This window comes from Heloderma suspectum, chromosome 2, assembly GCF_057233095.1.
Source record: "Heloderma suspectum isolate Gila_16-S chromosome 2, 16-S_ref, whole genome shotgun sequence".
NCBI lineage: Eukaryota > Metazoa > Chordata > Lepidosauria > Squamata > Helodermatidae > Heloderma > Heloderma suspectum.
Window position 1 is genome coordinate 166,718,783 of NC_139459.1, and position 25,082 is coordinate 166,743,864.

The 25,082-nt window shown below is 47.9% G+C and overlaps 1 protein-coding gene across 2 annotated transcripts in view; it reads right to left on the reverse strand.

Annotated features, from left to right (window-relative positions):
* IL27RA (interleukin 27 receptor subunit alpha) overlaps positions 1-23,081 on the reverse strand; it is a 29,938-nt gene extending 6,857 nt beyond the window's left edge. For both annotated transcript variants that reach the window (XM_084835803.1, XM_084835802.1), the window contains exons 1-10: positions 22,900-23,081; positions 17,388-17,469; positions 10,490-10,622; positions 9,656-9,822; positions 8,082-8,218; positions 7,187-7,334; positions 6,244-6,317; positions 3,818-4,013; positions 2,115-2,312; positions 1,208-1,309 (exon numbers count right to left, since the gene is read on the reverse strand). In XM_084835803.1, coding sequence (XP_084691929.1) covers positions 1,208-1,309; positions 2,115-2,312; positions 3,818-4,013; positions 6,244-6,317; positions 7,187-7,334; positions 8,082-8,218; positions 9,656-9,822; positions 10,490-10,622; positions 17,388-17,469; positions 22,900-22,905 — 1,243 coding nt within the window. In that variant the 5' untranslated portion in view covers positions 22,906-23,081. The remainder of the gene's footprint in view (positions 1-1,207; positions 1,310-2,114; positions 2,313-3,817; positions 4,014-6,243; positions 6,318-7,186; positions 7,335-8,081; positions 8,219-9,655; positions 9,823-10,489; positions 10,623-17,387; positions 17,470-22,899) is intronic.
* Positions 23,082-25,082: the final 2,001 nt, after the last annotated feature.

Sequence of the window (25,082 nt, forward strand, 5' to 3'; positions counted from 1 at the left end):
ACCCACCCCAGCTCACACGTAAGTATCCCAGCACCCCAAAGCCACACCTTAGCTGCTGCCCTCACTAGCGCACTGGGATGACCTCGTGTGGGCTGCTCTGGGCATGTCAACGGTCTCTATGATGTTGTTACATGCTGTTTGTGTTCCCTCTGTCTGGTCTTTCCTTTGCTTGGGGGGGGGGGACAGGATGCCTAGTGGGCATGATGTTTCTAAATAAGCCCTTCCCCTGGCTTCCAGGTGTTCCTTTTTTGTGGTCCGGTATTTAAATTCAGCCTTATTGGGCAATTGTGGCAGATAACATACAGTTGATGATTGGACTTCCTTTGTTACTAGGAGAAGTTGTGTTGGATTGGTTAAAAGGCTACATAAATAAGAAGATCTATACTTTAGCATGGTGTTAAAACATGGAAACCTGAGTCTTGGATTATCCCCTTCTTGCAAGCTGGAACAATGTCTAGATCCACATGAAGGGCTTTTCTAAATCAGGCTTTTATCCTGCACCTTTACTAAGGCTTCTGCTTCTGGATTTTTTGCAGGATTAAGGGGTTTTCTTTCTCTGCCTTTCTGTATGTTTCATTATACAGTCACTGGATGATGCTGTAGTATAGCGGAATTGCGCAATTACACAAGACTTTCATTCTGCTATTTCTAAATAATACCAGATTTTCCTTGTAAGGAAAAAAAAAACTATAATGGTTGCAAAGCACAGGAGACACCATGGAGGATGACGATGTAATGTAAAGGACCTGCAAATTACCATGAGTGAGCAATCACGAGTGCACAGTAAAAGCCTCATGTAGAAAGGCTCGAAGAATGAAGTGGGAATGAGATAACATGGATTGTATTACTTCAAAATACGTTTCAGCTTCCGCTCTCATCAGTAACTCTGCTGTTAAATGGATATTAGGAGTGCCAGATATCCATTTAACAGCAGAGCTACCAATGAGGGTGGAAGCCGAAACATTTCACTTAAATATGTTTTTGGATGCTCAGTTGTTAGTCTTTCTATCTTTCATACACACACATGCACACACGTACGCATGCATATAACTGTAAATATACACACACCTATATACACACACACGCGCCTCCCTGCCAAGACAAAGCTAATACATCAGTTGGGGTGTGTGGGGGTGTGTGAGGAATATTTGGAACATTTCCCAATCGTGCTGACAAGTGCCACTTCCCCCGTGCCCACCGAGAATACCTTTTTCCGCGGCATAGGCTCGTACTGGGTCCGAAGCACTGTATCCATGAGCATACAGAGCATAAACATGCACAAGGTATGGTTGCGCTGTCATAAAGTTACCTGAGGAGTGCAAGGGGCGGGGGGAGACAAAAAAAATGACAGACAATTGAAGGCGGTACCACCAGCAAGCAACGTATGTTGCACAAGCCACTCCCTAGAAGCATGGAGAAAGCATGGCCCCTGACGTTATTACAGGTTTGTTACCACAGTTTCTTTCCATCCCACACATATGCGGGCAGGAGACATATATGACCTGTTTGCAGAAACTAAAATTAATATGGATATTCCCTACGTTAAACTCAGCATTTTCTGAAGGAAAACCAGGGCAGAATCCAAAAGCGCAGGCAAACCCCCACCACATCACCCTCTATCCACTGGATTCCGTGGCCTTTTCCCTCAGAGCAGGGAATCAAACCTGGTCTCCCAGCAACCGCCACATCCCATGTGCCCCAAATTAAGCTTCTCTATGTAGGCTGGCACAGCATGCCTCCTACTCCGCCCCCTTTGCAAACACTGGGGGAGACACAGACGTGAGGTGAATTGCATAAGTGTGATGAGTGTGCACGCTTTTTATTAAGTCAACAGCAGTCATGGAGAATTCTGAGCATCCTTGGGGGACTGCAGAGGGGGAAATCTAACATTGTCTTTTCCTGCCATGGACCAAAAACAACCTCTCCAAAGCTGCTTATTTACATTCCAAGTGGGAACTTCCCTCGAAATGCAACTCATAGTTTTGGAGAGCTATGTCCTCACATAGCAAAATAAATGTACACATTAATTGCCTAAGTGCAGTTAATGGCGCATGTAGGTTGGCCTTGAGTTTCTCTCTCCCTAAGCTGCCCCCGTGCCCTGCACTGCCACTCACCTCTCAGCAGGGCACTCTCACTGCTAACAGGCCTGCGTGTCCAGTTCAACATCTCATTCTTGCTGCGGAGCTCTTCTCTCCACTCGACCACATACTCCTCAGGCTGGACCCACAGAGGGCTTGTGCTGGGCTTCCATGTCACATTGAGACCCAGGCCTTTTTCAGTCAGTACCCGGACGTCCTCGGGACCAGGGAGTGCTGGGAAAAGGCAAAATGGCTTGTCATTTTACAGAGCGTTGCTATCATCCTCAATACATTGCCTTCTATTTCTTTCAATAGATTTTTTTTGACAATGCAAACTGCAAGAGCAATCCCCCTGATCCAGATGGGAGCATAGCCGGGGGGTAAAGGGTTAAAGCCTCCCCCTCTAGGGCTCCAATCCAGATCTGCCTCTTTAGCTGGCAATCTGTAAAACAAAAACACACTGCCCTCAAGGCCAGAACTATGCAGGAAAGGTAACATGTAGTTTGTATCTAAGATGCAGAAAATCTGGACAAACCCCAGCTGAAGAAGGAACTGCAGATTGTTTTTCTCCATCACATGTTTCTCTCCCCTTCTCTTAGCAACTAAGGGATTTCAGTATGTATTGGAATCCTGTATTCATTTATTTAATTTGATAAAATCACAATTTTATTTAAAAAATTAAAATTAAAATTATAAAAAAGAGGTAAAATATGAAGGATTAAGGTATAGAAATTACATTTCTATACCCTAATCCTTCATACTTTACCTCTTTTATTGCACACAACCTTAATCCCCACCTCCAGGATACTTACGATAAACCAGCCTTCCCCAACTTAGCACCCCCAAGGTGTGTTGGACTACAACTGCCATCATCCTCAGCCAGATGGGAGCTGTAGTCCAACATATCTGGAAGTGCCAGGCGGGGGACGGCTACAATAAGCTGTTGGGGCTTAAGTAGGCCAAGTCCCTCTTCTTCCCGCCCTTCCCGTTCTCCTTCCTCTCCAAGCCCCATCAACTCACATCCTTTATATTCCTGAGCTCCTGGATGCTTACAGGTCCTTGCCTGACTGTTTGGTTGTGGGGTTTTGTTTTGTTTTGAATTCATTTTCAAAACAAATAACAAAACAAAACAAATAAATTAAAAATTTAATTTTTAAATTTATGAAGGGATATACCCACCTCTGTTTATAACGGGAGCCCACTGAGTATGTAGAAATCACAACCTTATTTTGGGATGGCCCCATTTCATTTCCATTGGGCATGAACTCAAGTGGTTCATGGGCCTATTTATACACTTAGCATAGATGAAGATATTTTCTTAAGGGTGGGGAGAGAAAGGGCAACGGGAAATGAAGCGCTCTTGCCAGTAGGTGGGGGGGGAGTGCACACAGGACAACAGCAACCGCTTTTCCTTCAGCGGGAGGATGACTCAGCTTTCACCTAATGAAGGTGGCAGGAAATAGGGCACAAGAGAAAAGGACTGTACAGACCTGTGGAGGCGGGTGGCTCCTATTTCAGTGGGGCTGTGTATCTGCAGGGGGTTTCAGTCAGAACTCTAAGGGAGCTATCCAAGGTGCTGGACCCAGCAATTTGAGTAGCTCCTTTAGAATTCTGACTAGTGCTGGCTGAAACCCAGAGTGGATTCACAGCCCCACCGAAATAGGAGTCACCAGGCTCTACTGGTTCGACCCCGTGCAGGAAGCCCCACAGGCCTCTGCTGCCGCATTATCAATCCTTGCCTGCTTGCTCCAAGCTGAGGTTGGCCAGCAGCGTCTTCTCCACAGAATTGCGTGCTGATACCCAGGCATAGTTGGCAGTGCGAGGGAGAACAGCTTTGCAGCAAGGCCACATCTTCTTGACGAGGTTCCCCCCCTGGTCCCGATAGCTAACTTCATAATCCAGGATGTTTCCCTGAGCTGCCTCTGGGTCCAATGCCTGTAAAAAGGGAGGAGGGCAGAGGTTTTCACTGTCAATAAAGGGGTTATAAGAAAGGAAGGGGAGGGCGAGAGAATGAACAAATCCTGCAGCCAGGACGTTCACAGCCACACATAACCTGCCCCTCTGGAGCAGGTTATCAGGGCAGGCCTTCCTCACGTTTGCAACCACCACACTGTACATAGGGTTACTACTTTGGTAGCGTGCCCTTTACAAGCTGCGCCACAGGGCAAAAAAAAATCCAACAGGGTGTAGCTTCTCTCAGCATAACACTGTCGTGATAAGAACACCTGCACAGGCTGCCACACAGCTGCTAAAAGCACCAAGCTGGCAAGTGAAAGACAAGCGAAACAAAATTTTATTGAGAGCAGCAGAATGAAAAGGCACCTTGGAGTCATTTCAACCCTCTCCCTGCCAAGTGCCAGCACACTCAAAAAGTTAAGACTGGCCTTGCCTGCTACCCTCCACCAACTTGGTGTCTTCCAAATGGGTTTGACTACAACTCCCAGCATCCCCCAGCAGGAGGCTGGGAATAGTCGTTCAGCACCAAGTTGGGGAAAGATGACCTATGCCTTCTCTTCTCTCACCCATAGGTCTGGTCACCCACTTCTCAGCAAAAGGACCCCAACTCACGACGGTTCTGGACAATGCTGGGGTCACCAGTAAGCCCCCCAGCTCAGAAGCTGCTCCAGCCTCTGCTGCTGGTCTTAGAGAAATGGTGCTGCTCAAGCTGTTTAGAAGAGCTTCTGTAACTGGTAGAGTCTAATTTGAATGTCTGCAGCCTCCTTTCCATCTTAAGACTCCATGACTTGGGTATCAGTCACTTTTCTCCTCCTCCCGCCTCCTTTTGCTTTGTTTACCATCTTGCCTGACGAAGAGCTCTGGAGAACTCAAAAGCTATGATCCTCAGGGCTGGATCGAGGCCATGATGGGCCCTGGGGCTAGCCCCTTACTGTGCCCCCGATGCTGGACTCATACAGCACAATTATGCAGGCAACACACAGTCAGAGAGAGCTATTTTATGTTCAACAACACAAAAGAACCCAAAACATTTTTACTACATATGTTACTGGAAATCTCCACCCATGCTTCTTGGAAGCAAAAACCTAATACCTCATCCATGGGAGAGAGCTCAAATACAAACATAAACTTCCCCTTTTGCAGCAAACATTACACAGACACAGGAAACACGCACAGAAACGCTCTCACAATTTACTCAAAATGAGAGTATAGACTGACTCATTAAGGCAGGACAGCCGGACAGGACAGGACAGGACAGGCACACAGAGAGAGTGAGAGTTAAAGAACATCTGAGGAACAGCTGGCTCTCCATATGTTGTTGGACATCCCTACCCATTGGCCATGCTGGGTGGGGCTGATGGGAACTGGAGTCCAACAATATCTGGAGGGCCACAGCTCCCCACCATTGAGCTAAAGGAGTTCTGGCAGTTTCTCTAACTGAGACCTTGGAGAGCTGCTGCTAGAAAGAGATGATGATACCGGGCTGGATGAACCAATGCTCTGACTCATATAAGGCAGCTTCATATGTGTATAAAACCTATGTGTATACAGTACGTCACCTCCAGTATCTGAGGCAGGAGTCTGCCTCTCAATACCAGTGGCTGGAGAACAAGTGCAGGAGGGGGCTATTGCACTCACATCCGGCTGGTGGGCTTCCTACTGAGGCATCTGGGTGGGACCAGAATGCTGGACTAAGAGGCCTTTGGTCTGATCCAGCACAGCTCTTCTTATGCTCTTAAACAGAGTGGAAAGGTGTTCATGTGCCTTCCTGCGCAAGCTCATTCTTAATGCATTCTCTAATACTTGTGCCCTGAAAAAGTATCACTTAGCTGTGGTTTTTGACAAGTCATGGGGATAAGTTTTACACCTTCCGAACACTGTCTTTCCATATGCTACCTCCAGGATCAGAGGGGGTATGCCTATGTACACCAGTTGCTGGGGAACAGGGGCAGGAGGGTGCTGTTGCACTCATGTCCTGCTTGTGGGCGTCCCATTGGCAGCTGGTTGGCCACTATGGGAACAGCATGCTGGACTAGATGGACCTTGGTCTGATCCAGCAGGGCTCTTCTTATGTTCACTCCTCCAGATCATCCTTAGCTTGTCTCTAAAATCCTTCCACCTACTTTCTGACACAGCCCCAGAGAAACTGGACTGGCTTGTACTATAAGAGCGGTGCATGTAAGGAATAGGCCAGTGGGGTCCACCTTACCTTCCACAGCAGGAGGCGTTTCTGATTGTCAGAGACATCAACTTTTTGCCACACATCTACCTGACCCAGTGGACCTAAAGGTAACAGAGAGGCAACAAATGGTTAGCAAGAATTAATAGAGCAGCTGGACAAACCCAGGTGCTTTCCCCAAAGAATATGGGCAAGAAACAAACGATGGGCTAGCACCATGAATTATCTGTTCTTTCCATACGGATACAAGCAAAGGGCTTTTCTACATGAGGTGTCTTACCTGCCACTTTACCAAGGCCTGCGCTTCTGGATTCTTTGTAGGATTAAGATCTGCTCCTTTGCACATGTTTTTTTCTAGGGTTTCCTTTCTCTGCCTTTCTATATGTTCCATTACACAACCACTAGGTGGTGCTGTGGTACAGCCGAATTGCACAATTACACAAAAGTTCATGCTGCCATTCATGGAAATACCCAACTTTCGTCATTAGAAACCCTGCCCCCCACTAAAATGGTTGCAAAGAATGGGGGGCCCTGGAGGATGACAATGTTGTTTAAAGCGCTTGCAAACTACCATGAGTGAGGAATCGCAAACATACAATAAATGCCTCATGCAGAAAGGCTCAGAGAACAAAGGTAATTTATCAAGGACAGAACTGAACCCAGATGCTGAGGCTCTGAGGTCACGGTTTTAAACTATTAGACCCATACCTCTTCCCAGAACAGAAACAGAATCTTGGAAGTCTAAGGTAACCCTACCCAAACCCTTCAGTACAAGGGAACTCCTTAGACAGGGAGCCTCTCCACATATTGCGTCTTGTAGTTGTACATCCAAGAGTGTCAAGCATACATCTCAAAATGTAAGATGTGAATGCAACAGTTTGAGAACGTGCATATCAACCAGGCTTCTGCGGTGCTGCTACTGCATCCATCTCTAATCAGAATGGGTTTCTGCTTCCTCCGGGGTGGTACCTACCAGCCTCAAGAGTTCGGAAGTGCTTGGAAGGACTCCATTCACTCCAAAACCCCTTTTCCGGCCTGCACTGCGCCTGCACCTCATAGGAAGTGAACGCCTTTAGGTCCTCAATGTAGTGGTTCGCCTGGCCTACAAGTTCCTCAGGCAGCTGGGAAAGAAAATAGTCACCAATATTATTTTTGGTATTTATAGCCTTTACATAATGCTTTTTTATTTTCTTTTTTACAATGCAGCTTACAAATCAGGTAAAAACAAACAAAACATAATGCTTTTTATTTTCTTTTTTACAATGCAGCTTATAAATCAGGTAAAAACAAACAAAACATAATGCTTTTTATTTTCCTTTTTATAATGCAGCTTATAAATCAGGTAAAAACAAACACACACACACATCACAACCCCAGTCAAAGCAAAAAACAGAACATCCCCATAAGAATCCAACGGGAATGGCCACAGCTCTAGTGCCTATGGACATTTATTTGGGACTACCATTGACGTCAATGGGGCTTACTTCTGAGGAGACATGCCTAGGATTGTATGCATGTGGCTTAACTTCCACTGGGGCTTTTGGTTCTGATTCTATCCCACAGCACTGCAGCTTCAAGGTGCGCTTGCCCCGTACGGATGCGACAGGTAGGTGTCTGAAAACATGTGTACCACGTAGGTACAGTGGTCAGAGAGCCAGGATTGGCTGTGGCTCCCTGCTGAGCACATCCTCACCCCGCTGAGTTTGTTGGCACAAAAACGCCTTAAGTGCATCAGGTCTCCTCAGCCAGGAGCTCTCCTCTCATAGGACAAGCCAGATGGCAGGGAAGGAAAGGCACACACAGAAACACCGCCCCCCCCCCACTCTCACTCTCACTCTCACACACACACACACACACAACAGACTCACATAGGTCCAGTCATGGTCTTTGGATGCCCTGTATCGAAGGGCATAGATGAGATGCTGGTCAATAAGTGGCTTCCATGTTACTTCAGCCCCATAGGAATCACACTCCACAGACTTTACTTCTGGAGGAGGAGGCTTCTCTGAAAGAAGCACAACAGAGGAGAGACTCTCAGGCAACAGAAGCTGTGCCTCTTACCACTGAACTCCATTCCCCACCCACAACTGCTAAGGATAGCAGCACTGTGCCCCGACAACCAAAGCTAACCCAGTCCCACTCCCAGGAAACAACCAGTCAGCAGGCATGTGCACTCTGGATTAGGGATATACAGACTGTGTGAAATCCGTTCTGTCTGTGTTTTGCGGATTGTCAGGTGACTTTAGCTCTGCAGACTGCCCATCAAAGGAATTTAATTCTTGTAGTTCCTAAATTTGCGCAAATATGCATTTGTGCAAATTTGCACATGCAAAAATGAAAATACACAAAAAATTAAAAACCGGCCAAAAATGTGCATTTCCCCATAGGCTGAAGCATCAAAATGCACATGGGGGGTGTTTGCAAAAATGTGCAAATTCCCCCCAAATGTGCAAACCCCCCCCCCCCCGGTGTGCATTTTGACGTTTCAGCCTATGGGGAAATGCGCATTTTTGGCCGGTTTTTAATTTTTTGTGTATTTTTCAACAACAAAATTTGTGCAAAATCCGGAAAGTTAGAAAAACGGTCCACAAGTCAGTGGGATCCGCCTGACAAAGGGAAAGCCAGTCCGCTGTGGAATCTGCCAGTTACGTTCATCAAAATCTGAACTCATTTGTTTCTGTTGTGGATTTCTCCGAGATCCCTACTTTGGACTGCAGACACTGAGGAATCTGGGAACATAGTAAAAGCTCAGCATGTCCACACTCTCACAAAGTGAGCACAGAACTGACCAAGTTACTCTCAGCTTTCACTAAGTTTTATTACTGAAGTTACTCGTCCCAATGAACCGAGGGAAGAACATGGCTAGTGAATTCTCAGAAGCCGGGGGTAGGGGGTGGGATGACCTTCTGGCAGTCAGGGAGGCGACATTTCAGTGTGCTGCACAACCCACTGGAAGATGGCGTCAGTGGGTGGCTCTGAGCTGCCATTGAAAATTTCCCACAAGGCCCTGGAGCGATGCTATATTGGGAACATTGTGAGGAATTTAAAATGGTGGCTCACAGACCCAACTGTTTGGAAGGTGCCCCCCCAGGACAAGTGTCAGTGCAAGGAGGCCTTGTAAGGACCTCAAGAGTGGCCTGAGGGTGCCAGGTGCTAACACTGGGCCTGCACAGGTGGGAAAGAAAACAGGCTGGTACTCTGTTAGAGTGGGGAGAAAGGTTCCTTAAAACGTATCCACAAGGTTGTCTAGATCAGCCTTCCCCAAGCTGGTGCCCTCCAGATGTTGTGGACTACAACTTCCATCAGCCCTGACCATTGGCCGTGCTGGCTGGGGCTGATGGAGGCTGAAGTCCAAAACATCTGGTGGGCACCAAGTTGGGGAAAGCTGGTCTAGACACACCCCCCCCCAGCACTTTGGCCCTCTGCACCTAGTTTCTCTAACCTATCTCATACATGCTGAAGTTTAGCTTATTGGAGGTTGCAGTCCCAGCTGCAGTGTGAACTTCCACCCAGACGCTGCAGTCGTCCCCCTGTATCACTGTGCTTTGTCCAATCAGCAGCCAGTTCTCTTCACTCTGAGCCTTTACCAAGTGAATTTGGTTAGGACGGCTAGTAAAAAAAAAGAGACCACAAAAATAAAGAAATCATGGCAGCAGCCAACATCAATCAGTACCAAGCATGTGCAGCTCCCTATTTATTTATTTATTTATTTATTTATTTCATTTCATTTCTATACCGCCCAATAGCCGAACCTCCCTAATTGCAGATTGGTAGTGCCCACGACTTACTCACACCCCTCCTTACAAAACTTTCCCACTAAACCCTACATTCTGCAGATGTATCAAGTTCAAAACGGAGCATACAAATTGAGTTAAGCAAAAATGAATGTATTGATGTATTGTGATTTGCATGCGTAATTTTCTTCTGAGCATAGCCTTTGTGAATTTGGGGCTTCTAAGGCAGGGGTGCACAACTTGCAGCCCCTCTGACACCCCCACCCCTGAATTCTGCCCCCCACCGATCACACGGATCGCTCTTTCCCCGCTGCTGCTGGCCTCAGAGATCAACATTGCCAAAAAAAACCCTGGGCAGATTGCAATGTGTTGTGGGTGTTGCAAACCATGCATACAAGTAAGGCAGACACATCTACACCTGAAGGCTAATAGCCAACTGACTGACTGACGTTTGGGAAGTCCTGTTTCCTTCAAACTGAAATCCCCAGGCTAACTGGGGCTAGTTCAGCACAGTGGCTCACTAGCAGCGGTACTTGGCTTACAATTTTAGGCTCTCGTAGTGGAGGACAATCATGGCATTAACATCTGGGGGGTGTTGAATGAACCAGCTGCAGTTCATAATGATGTCCGGTACTGACAGGTAACACTGCAGACCCACGGGGGCATCTGGGTCACCTGCAAACAGAGATATAGTCCCAGATCAACACCAAAACCATAGTAATTGTAGCCAGCATATTATTAAAATCCATGGGAAAATCCATCATTGACTGGAAGTCAACATTCATGTAATTCACTCACCACAACAACCTTGCAAGGTAGGCTAATATTGTCACCCACATGTTATGGGAAGGAAGGGCTGAAGTTGAGAGATAGCGTTCACCCAGTGAGTATATGGCAGGGTTCAGGTTTGAACCAGGGGATTCCAGATCATAACCCTCAACCACAATGCAACATCTGTCCAGTCCGGTCCAACTCTTGCCCCTATCTCGTATCATTTACTGCTGATGGAGGGCAGCACACAGCGCAGCACAAAGAGATCACGTCACACCCTGTGTTCGACTTCATGTTCTAGTATCATCCATAATTGGGATGCTGCAAATCATCTATGCCATGGTATGGGCGTAATGTATGGCAGGGATACAGGTTACTGTTTGGGAGAGGAAACCTAAACAATTTTCAGGATCCTCCTAAGCCAATGCAGCAATTATCTGGGAGCGGGGACAGCAGAACAGCATACAGTAGGATGAGGGCAGGGTGGAGTTCAGCCCGGCTCTGCCCATCTGCCATTGCTTCAGCGGTTTCCTGAAATCTCCCCACCATCCTGACCAGCTATATGATCCTCCATGGTAGCTGTCAAGGCCTAGCGCAGGGGGGCACTCCAGATATTGTTGGACTCCAGCTCCAACCGCAGCCAACATGGCTATTGGTGAGGGATGATGGGATTTGTAGTCCAGCAACATCTGCAAGGCCACAGGTTCCCCATCCCTGGCCTAGTGGAATGCTACCCCTGGGAGCCTCTCTGGAGGCCCTCAAACAGCAGCAAGTGAAGTTGTCCGTGGAATCGCTGAAAAAAGACACACAAAAAAGAGGCCACCTGACAGGGGAGGCTGGTAGCTCTGATGTCAGTGGGGCAGTGAATCCATGCCAGGTTCCAGTCAGAACCAGTCAGAACTTTAAAGGAGCACCTTGGATAGCTCCTTTAGAGTTCTGACTGAAACTCGGAGCAGGTTCACTGCCCCACTGACATCGGAGCCACCAGCCTCGGCTGCCCACTGAGCATGAGGAGAAGACTCTGTGAACAGCATCAACGGTGTTTGCCTGCAGCAGCAACACTTACGATGTATCAATTATTATTGTAAGCCATGATCGCAGTCTTAGTGTCCTGTAACAGTACAGTGTAGGTGTGAGGGGACGTGCTCAAAAGGGTCTAAGGAGGGGTTTCACAGACAATTATCAAGGATTAATGGAGTGTTTCTTCGAGGAGGAACAATGAAAACAAGTCCACAATGAACTGAAGTCTGGGATTAATGCAATTAGAACAACTAATCTCCTAAACCAGGGATAGGCAATCTGGTGCCACCCCTGCCCCCATACTGCCAGATGTTTTAAGACCACAAAACGGTAACTCTACAACTGGAAAGAAGGGCCGTAGCTCAGTGGCAGAGCACGTGCCTTGCATGCAGAAGGTCCCAGCTTCAATCCCTGCGATCTCCAGGTAGGGCTGGAAAAACTCCTGCCTGAAACCCTGGCGAGCCCTGGCTGCCAGTCAGTGTCAACAATACTGGGCTAGGTGGCCCAAGGTCTGACTCGGTATAAGGCAGCTTCTGGTCATGCTGGCTAGGACGGATGGGAGTTGTAGTCCAAAACATCTGGAGGGCACCAGGCTGCCTATCTCTGTCCTAAACCCATTCCCACCCAGCTAAGCCCCTCTACTCTCCACCCTCTTCCCTTCTTTTCTCCCCCATGAACTTTTAGTTTGAAATAAAGTTAACAAAATAAAGGCAACAAAAAGAAGAAAAAGAACATACGTAATAATAAATCAAGATCACTAAAGAAACAAAGGAATTCACTCATGATAATTCTTAGTCTATAACCGATGTGCTCATGGAACATCCACAGGCAAACAGCCCAAGTAGGAGCTCAATACCTAATGAAAGAGTAAAAATTCAATGTGTACAGCATATAAAAGGAGTGTGTGTGTGAATGTCTCTGATATTGTGTACATGTGTGTATTAGTCAGAAAAAATGTATGCTACTGGATTTGGTTGGAATTTGATAAAAAATTTGAAGCGCTTCAACACAGGCAGTAAATGAGAACCATGGTGCCATAATACCTTTCTTGAAGTTAGGATTCCTTGCTCTCTCCTTCCTTTCACCCGACCAAATTCCCACCACCACCTAAAAAGTCATTTTATGCCCCCTCCAACCACCCCACCCCTCAGTTTATTTAACATTCCATACTCCAAGTCACCCTTCCCCAACCTGATGCCCTCGAGATGTCTTGGACTACAACTCCCATCAGCCCCACCCAGCATGGCCAATGGTCAAGAATGCCGGGAGTTGTAGCCCAGAACATCTGGAGGACACCAGGTTGAGGGAGGCTGCTCCAAGCGATCCCCTCCCACCCCTCCCAACACAAAGCCCAGACATGCTCAGCTGTACCACAAAGGGGGGAGGGGGAACCCAGGTTAACATCTTCTAAGTCACTTGATGAATTCCATCCTCTTTCTCCCATCATTCTGCTTGCCTTCTGAGAGCTGCTGCAGAGTCTTGAGGTAATCTTTCCAGTGGCTTTCTAATCTTTCAATGAAACGGCTGATGAGGCAACCAACTGAGCACAACTCCTTTCACATCACACCCCGGCCTCTTCCTGTCTTGAGGTTATACCCACTCCTGAAGCCATTCAGGAAACTGCTTTACTGGTGTACATACATGCATGCCTTTAAAACCCTACATGGGTGTGTCTGGGAAACCTGGCTCAATCAGAATTCCCAGATGCATGTGAATGAGCATTTATCAAGCCACATGGTATACCACCCCACACACTGTTTGTTGCAGGAAACTCCAGTGCACAGTATTGGCCCAAGATATTTTGTTTCCTGAGGTGAAAGACAAGATGGCATCTTCTCTCTCAACCCATATATAAAAGCTGACCAGTGTCACATTGGATCCCACTTCAACATCGGTAATTGGTCAATGTCCTCCATTGCATCCCTGGGCAGCAGGCTACCTTAGGAGGCACAAGGAGGCCATGTGACACACACAGCTCTGTCCTCTAACACCTCACTGTTCCTCCCCACACTGCCTGAGGCTGCTGCCTCACTTTGCCTAATGGTAGGGCCGGCTCTGCCACTGCCAGGCACACCATAATATATGCGTCATGGGGCACTCCACAATGAATGCGCCACAGGGTTGAACTAAAATAATCTAGCACCTCCTTCTGGAACCTACTGGCCAGCTAGAAGTAGAATCAGATACTGTGGTTGATTGTCTCGAAAGCTATCAAGAGGTCTCAGGAAATCAACAGGAGCACAGCCCTGCCCTTCTCCCAGAACAGGTCATCCACCAGGGTGACCAAGGTAATTTCTGTACCAAACCTTGGTTTGAAGCTGGATTGAAATGGATTCAGATAATCAGCATTGACCAAAAATATTTCTTTGGGAGTCGCCTAACGAACAACTTACTAAGAGTGGTTGAGACCACCGCCTCCTTTAAAGTAGCACTAACCATGTCCTGGACGCAGTCAGTCATTCCTCCACCACCACCCCCTGTCCACACACAAGAGTTACAAGGATCAAGTAAACGGTTCCAAGGGTCAAGTAAATGGGTGATAAGCCACACTTCTGGCTGCCCCCCTGCTATGGCATAGAAGCTCCCTTCTGTGCCATGGTTAAAATAAGCTACTTCACAGTTTGAACTTGACAACCTGAGGCCTACTTGCCTTTCTTACTCACAGTCCCCAGCTGCACAAAGTTCTCTAGACTCTCCACTTCCTTCCTGCCAATACGTCACAGCCTTCTAGACTTTACAGATCTTCCATTTTGCCTTAGCCCCACTTTTCCCCTTGGCTCCTTCTACTTTATGCCTCCACCATCTAACCTTTCCTCAGACCCCTGTTTCTCAGTCTACTTCTACTAGCCTCTTCTATCCCACTTTCTTTGGCCACCATGATTCATAGCTTCCCTCCCCAAAAGAATGCAGCGATCTGGTTTGCACATCATCGTGGACAATTTCTGGGTTATTTAATCCACAATTCGCAGGGACACGCACTGCCTATGAGGCACTTCCATTTTCTGTAAACAACCTCTGATCGACCCAATCGGAAGTTGCTAGCATGATGTGCAAACCTGGACTGATGGGTTGTTTAGGGGCTAAAAAATCCTGTAGTTGACCCGTGGTTTGTTGTTGGGTTAACCATTGGGTTGTTTAGGCTCTTAACAACGTATCAGTCCGGGTCTGCACATCACACTCATAACCTCTGATCTGACTGACTGGAGGTTGTTTACAGAAAGAGGAAGTGGCTCGTGCACTGTGTGCATCCTGGAAAATCGTGGGCTATTTGCTGCTGTGATGTGTGAACTGGCCCACTGCCTCTCCTGACCTTAAAGCCTGTGAGGGGTTTTTCTCCAAGAGCCCCCTCTCTCATTAGCCCCTGTTCCTGAACATTGTCCCCCTTACTCTTTTCCTCATGCAGCAGTGTCCTCTGTACCTATACTTCCGTCAGCTTTCTATAGACCACTGCTGTTGGGAGGTCGCCCCTGCTGCCTTCTGAGATCCTCAGGTAGCCAGAATCAACACGCAGACAATAGGACTCTTTTCCAAGGCTTTATTTCCATTCAACCTAATGACGCTTACAGATCCTAACTGCTTGATCCTACGAGTGAGACCTAAGAGAGTTGCCTACTTGGGGGTTCTAACCTTAGGAATCAGTTGATCTCCGTTTGGAGGGGAAGGCAGGAAACCTCTGAACTTATGGGCTAGGAGGAGAGAGTCCACCCCTTTCCCGTGGGGCATTGGGGTGCCGCTGTTGCCATCGCGCCAAGTGGGCTGAGCGCCTCTTCTCAGCGCCTGCCACCTCCCGCTTGATGCTGCACCAGCGCCTAGCATCCAGAAACTGCTGTTGTGCCTCCCTCTCCCTGCCAGGGTCACTATCACTCTCAGGAATGTGTACCGGGAGGGGCTCTCCCCCTGGCTGCTCCTCTGAACAGTGCACGGGTTCCTCTCCCGCGGTTTCTATCTCTTCCTCAGAATCAGAACTGCTTGGGGCTCTCTGGGCTCCGATCCAACCCTGACAACTGCTTGGTCTTTCGTCTTCCTTCAGCCTCCTCACCTCCAGATTCCCTGCTTATTAGCTTCCTGGGACCTCTTTCCATGTAGCTTTCTAGTCCTTGGCCTGCCTCACACATCCCTCTGTCCCAACAGTCTACAAGAGGTTTTTAACCCAAGCCAAACTAACAACTTTCCTTTCCTTTCCAGAAGCTGGACTGAGAGCATTCCGACGCTGACGCTTTGTACCTGGACAAGCCTATGAACTTTCCGTGATATTACACCACTGTAGCCCAATGGCATCACTGCAACAAGCATAATGCAATATTCACAGCCCATGATCTATGCCTGTAAACAACCAGGCAGCAGCATTCTGGACCAGTTGATACACTTTTCTCACTGCCTCCTGTATTATAGGATTCAACCAGGTTTTGAAAACAGATTCCAGGATTCAGCCTTGGGACAAGTTACGCACTTATGTCACAGCTACAAACCGATCCTCAAGCCTATGGGTAGAATCCAACTAAAGTCCTAATTAGAGTAGCCCCACTGAAAGGAATGGGGCAAGCTAGTCATGGCTAACTTAAGTCCCATTCATTTCTGTGGGTCTACTCTAAGTAAGACTTTAGCGGGATTCTATCCTATGAATCCACCATTATGACAAGGTTTGATAGTGTTTTTTTTTAAAGGATATGAATCTCAAAGGCACAAAGGAAGCTCCCTACAATGCCCCAACACACAGACCTAGCTGCTGGGACAGATTCCTCCTGCGGTGCTATGTATGACCACCACCACCATCTTGGGGTGCCAGCTGAGTGGGAAACAGGCTTTGACAGTTATGCGCACCTTGGTAAGTGTGACACTGCCTTGTGGCCAGCAACTGAGAGCTAGTGTGATGCAGTGGCTGGAGTGCTGAGCTGGGGCTCAAGAGATCTGAGTTCTAGTCCCCACTCGGCCATGGAGCTCACTGGGTGACTTTGGACCAGTCACTGACTCTCAGCCTAACCTACCTCACAGGGTTGCTGTGAGGATAAAATGGAGTGGAGGAGGATCATGTATGCCGCTTAGGGTTCCTTGGAGGAACTCAAGGGATACTGGAGATATGACCAATATAAATGTATAATGAATAACAATAAATTAAAAAAATTAGCCTCCACCCCTGAAACTCTGAAGCTGCAAAGGTGTTTGGGGTACGGTGTAGTCAGGAATGGCTGGGGGAGGGAAGGGAAAACTGGATGCTCCTGCCTGATGGTCTGGAGCACCCTCACACAGGAGCACCCCACCTGGAATGCTCCCCACCAGCCCTCCCCTTGGGAAAAGCCAGCAGATGTGGAGTAAGGCTGGGTGTGCTGCCCAAAGGCGCTTGGGACACTGCCAAGCAGTGGCATCCAAGTCAGCATGCTCCCCTTGCCAGGACAGGAAGGGGCGGCTGGTGACTTCAGTGCTTGGCTTGGCCAGCCTAAAATTGTCAACCCCTGGCAGGAAAGTCCCATGAGGCTGTGCTCTTCACACAAATACCACAGCCAAGTGGGATACTGCCACAGAGAAGCCGTTCCATGCAGCTGTGGGAGTGCGCATACATGAGAGAATAGGGGACCACAATCAAGGAGAGCTCCACTGTAGAATTTTGGAGCCAGATCTGTTTGAGGGAAGCAATGGACACCAATCCCTTACCTTTTTTCAGCCCAGAGGCCTTTAATGCCAGAAGCAGCAGCCATGCTGCTTTCCACCTGCGACTCAAGGTTCCAGTTGTGCCCTGTATTAAAAGACAGGAAAGGGTGAATTGTAGGAGGAAGCCCACAGCGCTGAATTCAATGTCCCAGGTTACCAATTATACATATATGTGCGCGCGCGCACATGCATTCATCACGGAGTGGTGCGCTGGAGAGGCGCTGAGCATGTGAAGCATTAAATTAAAACACGATTATCACATTTTAAATCATTATTAAAAATAAAACAAAATAAAATTTTACAAGCTCAGAGAATGGCAGTGGGTGGTGGGGAGCTGCTGTGTCACTCATCCCTGGTGTCGTTCACATGTACTGTCCAGTAGGAGCCTATGATGACTGTATTAAACACATCCCACACAGCAACTGCCAGTGCAATGATGGGGAAGCTATCTAATTCTGCCAGTGACAATGGCCCAGTGCAGAAATAACATGCAAAAATGGTTAGTGCTAAGCATGTTTTGTTGCCTTGACCAGGAGTCCACAAATTCTGGGTGACCTTGACAGGCAATTGTTGCTCCTAGAAGCTACAAGGCTCAGCTTTCTCACTCCCTGCTCCATAGAGGTGTGTATCTCTTTTGTACCTGCTGCTTAACAAAGTGGTTTTACTCGGGATGAGCAATATCAATCAATCAAAGCTTTTACTGTTTCAAACAGAGGTTACAACAAGCAGAATAATAACAAAGATAAAACATACACAAAAGAAATCACACAAATCATATCAATTTTTAATTTCCTGCAAGGTTGTAAAATTAACTCTATGCGATTGGGCTGTGAGAGCAAAATTGGCCAATGCCAGTAAGACTGCCTTTTGGAAGTAAACAAAAAATGTATTCTGTCTAAATCGGACCAGCTGGACTTTTTTTCAAGAAAACGATGCAAATATTTAGAACGAATTCGGGAATAAATAGGGCAGTAGAATAAGTAATGAGGCAGATCTTCCACTTTGCCACTACAGCAGGGGCAGTCTCGAGGCATAGGGAGTCTTGTTAAAACGCCCTTCTAAAACTGCTGTTTTCATTTGCTCCATCTTCAATCGTGTGAGAGCGGATCTAAGACGAGGGTTTGTAATTAAAGTCAGATAGTGTTCACATTCAAATTTAAGCTTGGTCTTTGCAAACCAAGGTGCTATCTTGTTACTAGACAGTGAACAGAGATCCGTTTGGATAGAAACACTGTAAACCCTCTCCTTAAAAACCTCTTTGCTATGGGCAACATTCAAAGTGGTAAAATATTTAAAGGAAAAACCATAATAATGAATGTAAGAAATTAATGTCTGAAACCAGGATAATGTGTTTGATGGGCTAACTCTCATTTGTTCTAAAAGGCACAGTTTAGGAAATCTAGCTGAAGGAGAGAAAAAAAATATTGAGCCAATAATTAAAGGCCCTGATGACCATGATAGATTTAACTGGTATTACACCAGTTTCTGAATGTAAAAATGAAGCAGGGATACACCTTATCAAACTTAGAATTGTTCTCAGCAATTTGTTTTGAAGCATTTCCATATTATAGGAAGACTTCAAAGCCCATAACTCTCCTCCATATACAAACTGAGGAGCAAGATGCAGGGTGGGTGCAACAATGCCTCTTCTCCAGTCCATGTCTCTGAAGCTGAGTCTCAACAAGAGACCCAACTCAGTGTCATTTTGAAAGAGGAACTTGTTGCCTCCTTGCGTTGCAAGTCGCTTCTTAAAAATAGATTCCTTCTGTGGCACAGGATTCTGAAGGCTGTTCCTGTTGCTTGCCAGAATTAAATTCTGGTTAAGATCCTAAATATACAACGAAACCACACGCTAGCATGGCATAGTGGTTAGACTGCTCAACTAGGACTCCGGAAACCCATGTTCAAAACCTTGTTCAGCTATGAAGTTCACTGGATGACCTTGGGCTAGTTACCACCTCTCAGCCTGATCTACCTCACAGGGTTGTTCTGAGGATAAAATGGGTGGAGGGAAGGAGAACCATGTATGCCACCTTGAAACCTTTAGAGCAAAAGTGGGATATAAACAAAGAAACAAAAAAAAAACTGAGACCGCAGCAAGAGCTACTTGTTACCTCACAAGAAGAGAGACCATAGAGGTGGGTAAGCAGCCCTAACCATCATTAACTTTACCATGGTTAATGTAAAACATGGTTTGCAAACTCACTTCAAACCATCATTTGAACATGTTTTGTTAGCAGCCAGTCCTTAACAAGGATATTAATTATTGGCCACGTTGACACAGAATGGTGTTCTGAAGAATCCTGTCTTACTGTGAATGAACTGCATGTTGGTGCACACAATCCATTCACCCCTGCTTGACTCCTTCTGCCAGCACAACTAGTTAAACAATCAAAAATTGGTTTAGTTAGCTTGTGGTCCAAACTCAGAATCATGGCTTGCTGCTACCAAACAAGCCAGAATTTGTAAACCAAGAACAAATCCTGGTTTACAATCCTGGCTTGTAACGGCAGCAGCAAGTCAGGATTCCAGGTTTCGATGAAAAGCTAAACATTTCTGCCTTGTTTAGTTGGTCATGCTAACATGAGAAACCAAGCAGGAGTGAACGGACTGTATGCACTAGCACATAGGCCCTTCATGGTATCCAGAAGAATCCTGGCTTACCATTCTGTGCAAACATGGCTTGCATACACTTGTTACACCACCTCTGTGCATTCTCTCATGCTGTTCTAGTCTCAAGGCCCTTCAAGGCTAGAATAGGACTCCTGCCACTTGGGCTGAATGAATTCAGCTGGGTTGCTGTGAGAAATCCCCACCTCCTGAAAACCTGAGGAAATTATTCAGCCAGCTAGTGGTTGGCTCAGGAGGCTCACCTCACATGTGGCAAAGGCTTCTGAAACCAAGTTGGGTACCCTTAGTTATTTCTGACCTGAAATGTTGCTTCTAAACATACTCTGGTCCCTGTATGGCTTTTCTTGCCTCCCCCACTATAAATAAACTTAACACCTTAAACTTAACAAGTGTTGTGCACGCTTCCTTCCAAGTGAGCCTGGGTATGACAGTCAGAGCCTTCTGCTTGGTTAACTGCTACTGTTTAAAGTTTCAGCCCTGGGCTACTCCGGGCGGCCCTGCTTTTCAACGGACACCTGACCGACACACCTACCCAACTTCCCTTCCTTCAAGTGTTGTTGTTCTTCAGTTGTTCAGTCGTGTCCGACTCTTCGTGACCCCATGGACCATAGCACGCCAGGCCTTCCTGTCCTGCGCTCTCTCCCGGAGTGTGCTCAAGTTCATATTCATTGCATCAGTGATGCTATCTAGCCATCTCATCCTCTGTCGTCCCCTTCTCCTTTTGCCTTCAGTCTTTCCCAGCATCAGGGTCTTTTCCAGAGAGTTTTCTCTTCGCATTAGGTGGCCAAAATATTTCAGCGTCAGCTTCAGTATCTGTCCTTCCAATGAGCAGTCAGGGTTGATTTCCTTTAGGATTGACTGATTTGACCTCTTTGCAGTCCAGGGGACTCGTAAGAGTCTTCTCCAGCACCACAGTTCGAAAGCATCAATTCTTCGGCGCTCAGCCTTCCTTATAGTCCAGCTCTCACAGCCATACATTACTACTGGGAAAACCATAGCTTTGATTAGACGGACCTTTGTCGGCAAGGTGATGTCTCTGCTTCTTACTATGCTGTCTAGGTTGGCCATAGCTTTCCTCCCAAGGAGCGAGCGTCTTTTAATTTCATGGCTACAGTCACCGTCTGCGGTGATCTTGGAGCCCAAGAAAGTAAAATCTGTCACTGCTTCGATTTCTTCCCCTTCTATATGCCAGGAAGTGATGGGGCCAGATGCCATGATCTTAGTTTTTTTAATGTTGAGTTTCAAACTAGCTTCTGCACTCTCCTCTTTCACCCTCAACAAGAGGCTCTTTAGATCCTCTTCGCTTTCTGCCATTAGGGTGGTATCGTCTGCATATCTGAGGTTGTTGATAATTCTCCCGGCAATCTTAATTCCGACCTGTGATTCATCCAACCCGGCGTTTCTCATGATGTACTCTGCATATAAGTTAAATAAGCAGGGTGACAATATGCAGCCTTGTCGTACTCCTTTCCCAATTTTGAACCACTCGGTTGTTCCATGTCTGGTTCTTACTGTTGCTTCTTGACCCTCGTACAGCTTTCTCAGGAGACAGGTAAGGTGGTCTGGTACTCCCATCTCTTTAAGAATTTGCCACAGTTTGTTGTGATCCACACAATCAAAGGCTTTAGTGTAGTCAATGAAGCAGAAATAGACGTTTTTCTGGAATTCTCTTGCTTTCTCCATGATCCAGCGAACGTTGGCTATTTGATCTCTAGTTCCTCTGCCTCTTCGAAACCCCGCTTGTACTTCCGGTAGTTCTCGGTTCGCATACTGCTGAAGCCTAGCTTGTAGGACTTTGAGCATCACCCTGCTGGCATGTGAAATGAGCGCAATTGTGCGGTAGTTTCCTTCACGTGGCCCTCCCATAAAACTCTGCTAACCAACAGTGCATTTGTTATAGCAGGGATGGGAAACCTAATGCAGCCTGTGGCGGTCCCCCACTGGCTCCCTCTCCAAGACCCCCACCCCTGGAGGACAGCGGGAGGAGAAATCCTGGCTGTTATCTTCCCCGGTTGGGAGGGGTAGCTGTGGGCCCCTTTTGCTACAACCGATCAGAGGTGACAGTGAGGATTCCCCTTGGCCCTCCACTCCCCATCCAATCGGGAGGGCAAATAGATAGCGCTTCACGCGCCGCGCAGCCTCCCCAACAGGCGACGGCTTCTTCCCTGCGCGGGGCTTTCCCCGGCTGCGCCCCGCCCGCTGACATCATCTGATCCACAGAGGGTAAGTGCGGGTCAACTGGGATCCCCCACCACAAAGTAGTTCCCCACCCCTGCATTATAGGGTGTGTGTTTTTAAAAGCATGCTCAGACTTTCTCCCTTAATAGCTGGTGCGGCTGCATTCCTCCATTCATCTGGGATCCGAGGCTTTGAGCTCGGCGAATTGCGGCGAATGCTTTCCAGCCCAGAAAAACACGTTTCTAGACCGGGGCAAAGGAAGAAAAAAACGGAAACAAGGTCCCAGTCCCACCGGACCCCCCCTTCTGCTCCAGGCATCTCGTCACCCCCCTTCAGTTTGGGACCAGCTTATACACCCGAAGCCGCATTGATATATCGACTCATTTCCACTCACTCACTCACTCACTCACGCGCACCAGGCAGCTGAATCATCTTCTTTCCGCCTCATCGAGGGGCCACGAACCCAACTTTCAGCGGACAAGATGAAGGACCCGGCCAAGCAAGACCCAGCTCCTCCTCGGGGGAGATCCGAGAGAGAGACGGCCGCCACTGGAGGATCGCATCCTGGCATCACAGCATCTTTTGCAGAGCGAGCGGAAGATCCAACCGCTTTCCTTCGGGAAGGAGGCTGGTTGCTCCAAGAGGCTCCCCCCTCCCCGCCGCCGCCGCCGCCGCCGCCGCCCAGATATGCGCTCAGCCCGCTTACCTCCATGAGCCGCCAGCGCTCCCTCCTCCCGGGATTTCCTTCCTCGGCGTCCCCGCCAGACTCGCTTCAGCTCTTCCCTTCGCTCTGCGGCGCTACTACGCCGAATAAGGAAACGCCCTCGCTGCAGAGCGCACCAGCGACGGGCCCGCCAGCCGCCTCCGATCTCAACCCGCTCATGCTCCGCCCCCCCCGGGTCGGAGTTCGGCACAAGCCGGCCGCATCGCGGAGGCTGTGATGCGGGGGTGGTGGTGGTGAAAGCGAGTGCTCAGGCGGCGCTGGCTTCTCAGCGCTGGCCGACGAAACCAACTTTCTCCTTGGGGGAGGGCGTGCGCCTTGCACCCCTTTTTTTCTTGCGATCGCAGCAGCCGGGAGAAGAAACACGTCCCGGGTCCCCCGCCCTCCCCCCCCCTTTCTATTCCCGTCTTTTTGAGAGGGAGGCGAGAGGGATGTAAAGGACGCACGTGGTAGGACTCGTTCGCTACGGAGGAAGCCGCCTTACGGAGGAAGCCGCTCGTTTCCCAGCCGTGCTTGGGCTGGGGAGGGGCGCGCCGTGCCTGCTTCCCTGCTCGTGTGTAGGCGGCGAGGGCGGGGAGTAAATCCCCTCGACCATTTCCCTGAGCCTCCGGGTCAGCGCCTCAGGGTCTCCCTGACCGGTGCTGCCCTCAAGGCAGGACTTTGGGGCAGAGTTCAGGGCCCCCGCTCAGTAGAATGGGGATTACAGTGAAGTAATCCACATTATCATTTCAAGAGGGGGTGTCCAGACTCTAAAATTGCCTAAGGGCACCAGTGACCCCACCTCCTTCCTCACACACTGCTGCAGGCCCTTCTTTGCTTGCTGGAGGCGGGTTCCAGCCCTCTTCATACTGGCCTGGTTCACACATAATGGCAAGCCAGAGTACGGCTGGGATCGCACATCACACTAAACCATGGTTTATGTTAAGTATGAGTAGTTGAACTGTGAGATGTTGCTATATATGAACTCTCTGTGGTTAGGTATGGGTTAACCACAAACCACTCAGGAAGAGAAGCCATGGTTTGTTGTTGGGTTGTGAACTCTGGATTGTTTGCTTAACCCATCATTAAACTTCAGTGCAGGGTTTGCATGTAATGACAACCGACAATTCAACGACAGCCCATGATTCAATGGCAACCCATGCTCTGCGTTGTCACTACGTGTGAACCAGGTCAATGCATGCTATGACAGTAATTTCCAAACTTCATGGTGGGATACACACTGATGTGCTGTGAGAAATAACTACAATAATGGACAGCCTGACTCTGCTTTAATTACAGATAGCTATAGTCATGTGAAAAAGTACACCCTCTTTGAGTTCTATGGTTTTATGTATCAGGACATAATAAAAATCATCTGGTCCTTTGTTGTTGTTCAGTCGTGTCCAACTCTTCGTGACCCCATGGACCATAGCACGCCAGGCCTTCCTGTCCTGCGCTCTCTCCCGGAGTGTGCTCAAGTTCATATTCATTGCATCGGTGATTCTATCTAGCCATCTCATCCTCTGCCGTCCCCTTCTCCTTTTGCCTTCAGTCCTTCCCAGCATCAGGGTCTTTTCCAGAGAGTTTTCTCTTCGCATTAGGTGGCCAAAATATTTGCGCTTCAGCTTCAGTATCTGTCCTTCCAATGAGCACTCAGGGTTGATTTCCTTTAGGGTTGACTGATTGGTCCTTAGCAGGTCTTAAAATTAGGTAAATACAACCTCAGATGAACAACAACACATGACATATTACACCGTGTCATTATTTATTTTACAGAAATAAAGCCAAAGCGGAGAAGCCATGTGTGAAAAACTAAGTACACCTTATGATTCAATAGCTTGTAGAACCACCTTTAGCAGCAATAACTTGAAGTAATCGTTTTCTATATGACTTTATCAGTCTCTCACATCGTTGTGGAGGAATTTTGGCCCACTCTTCTTTACAACATTGCTTCAGTTCATTGAGGTTTGTGGGCATTTGTTTATGCACAGCTCTCTTAAGGTCCCGCCACAGCATTTCAATCGGGTTGAGGTCTGGACGTTGACTGGGCCAGTGCAACACCTTGATTCTTTTCTTTTTCAGCCATTTTGTTGTAGATTTGCTGGCATGCTTGGGATCCTTGTCCTGTTGCATGACCCAATTTCGGCCAAGCTTTAGCTGTCAGACAGATGGCCTCACATTTGACCCTA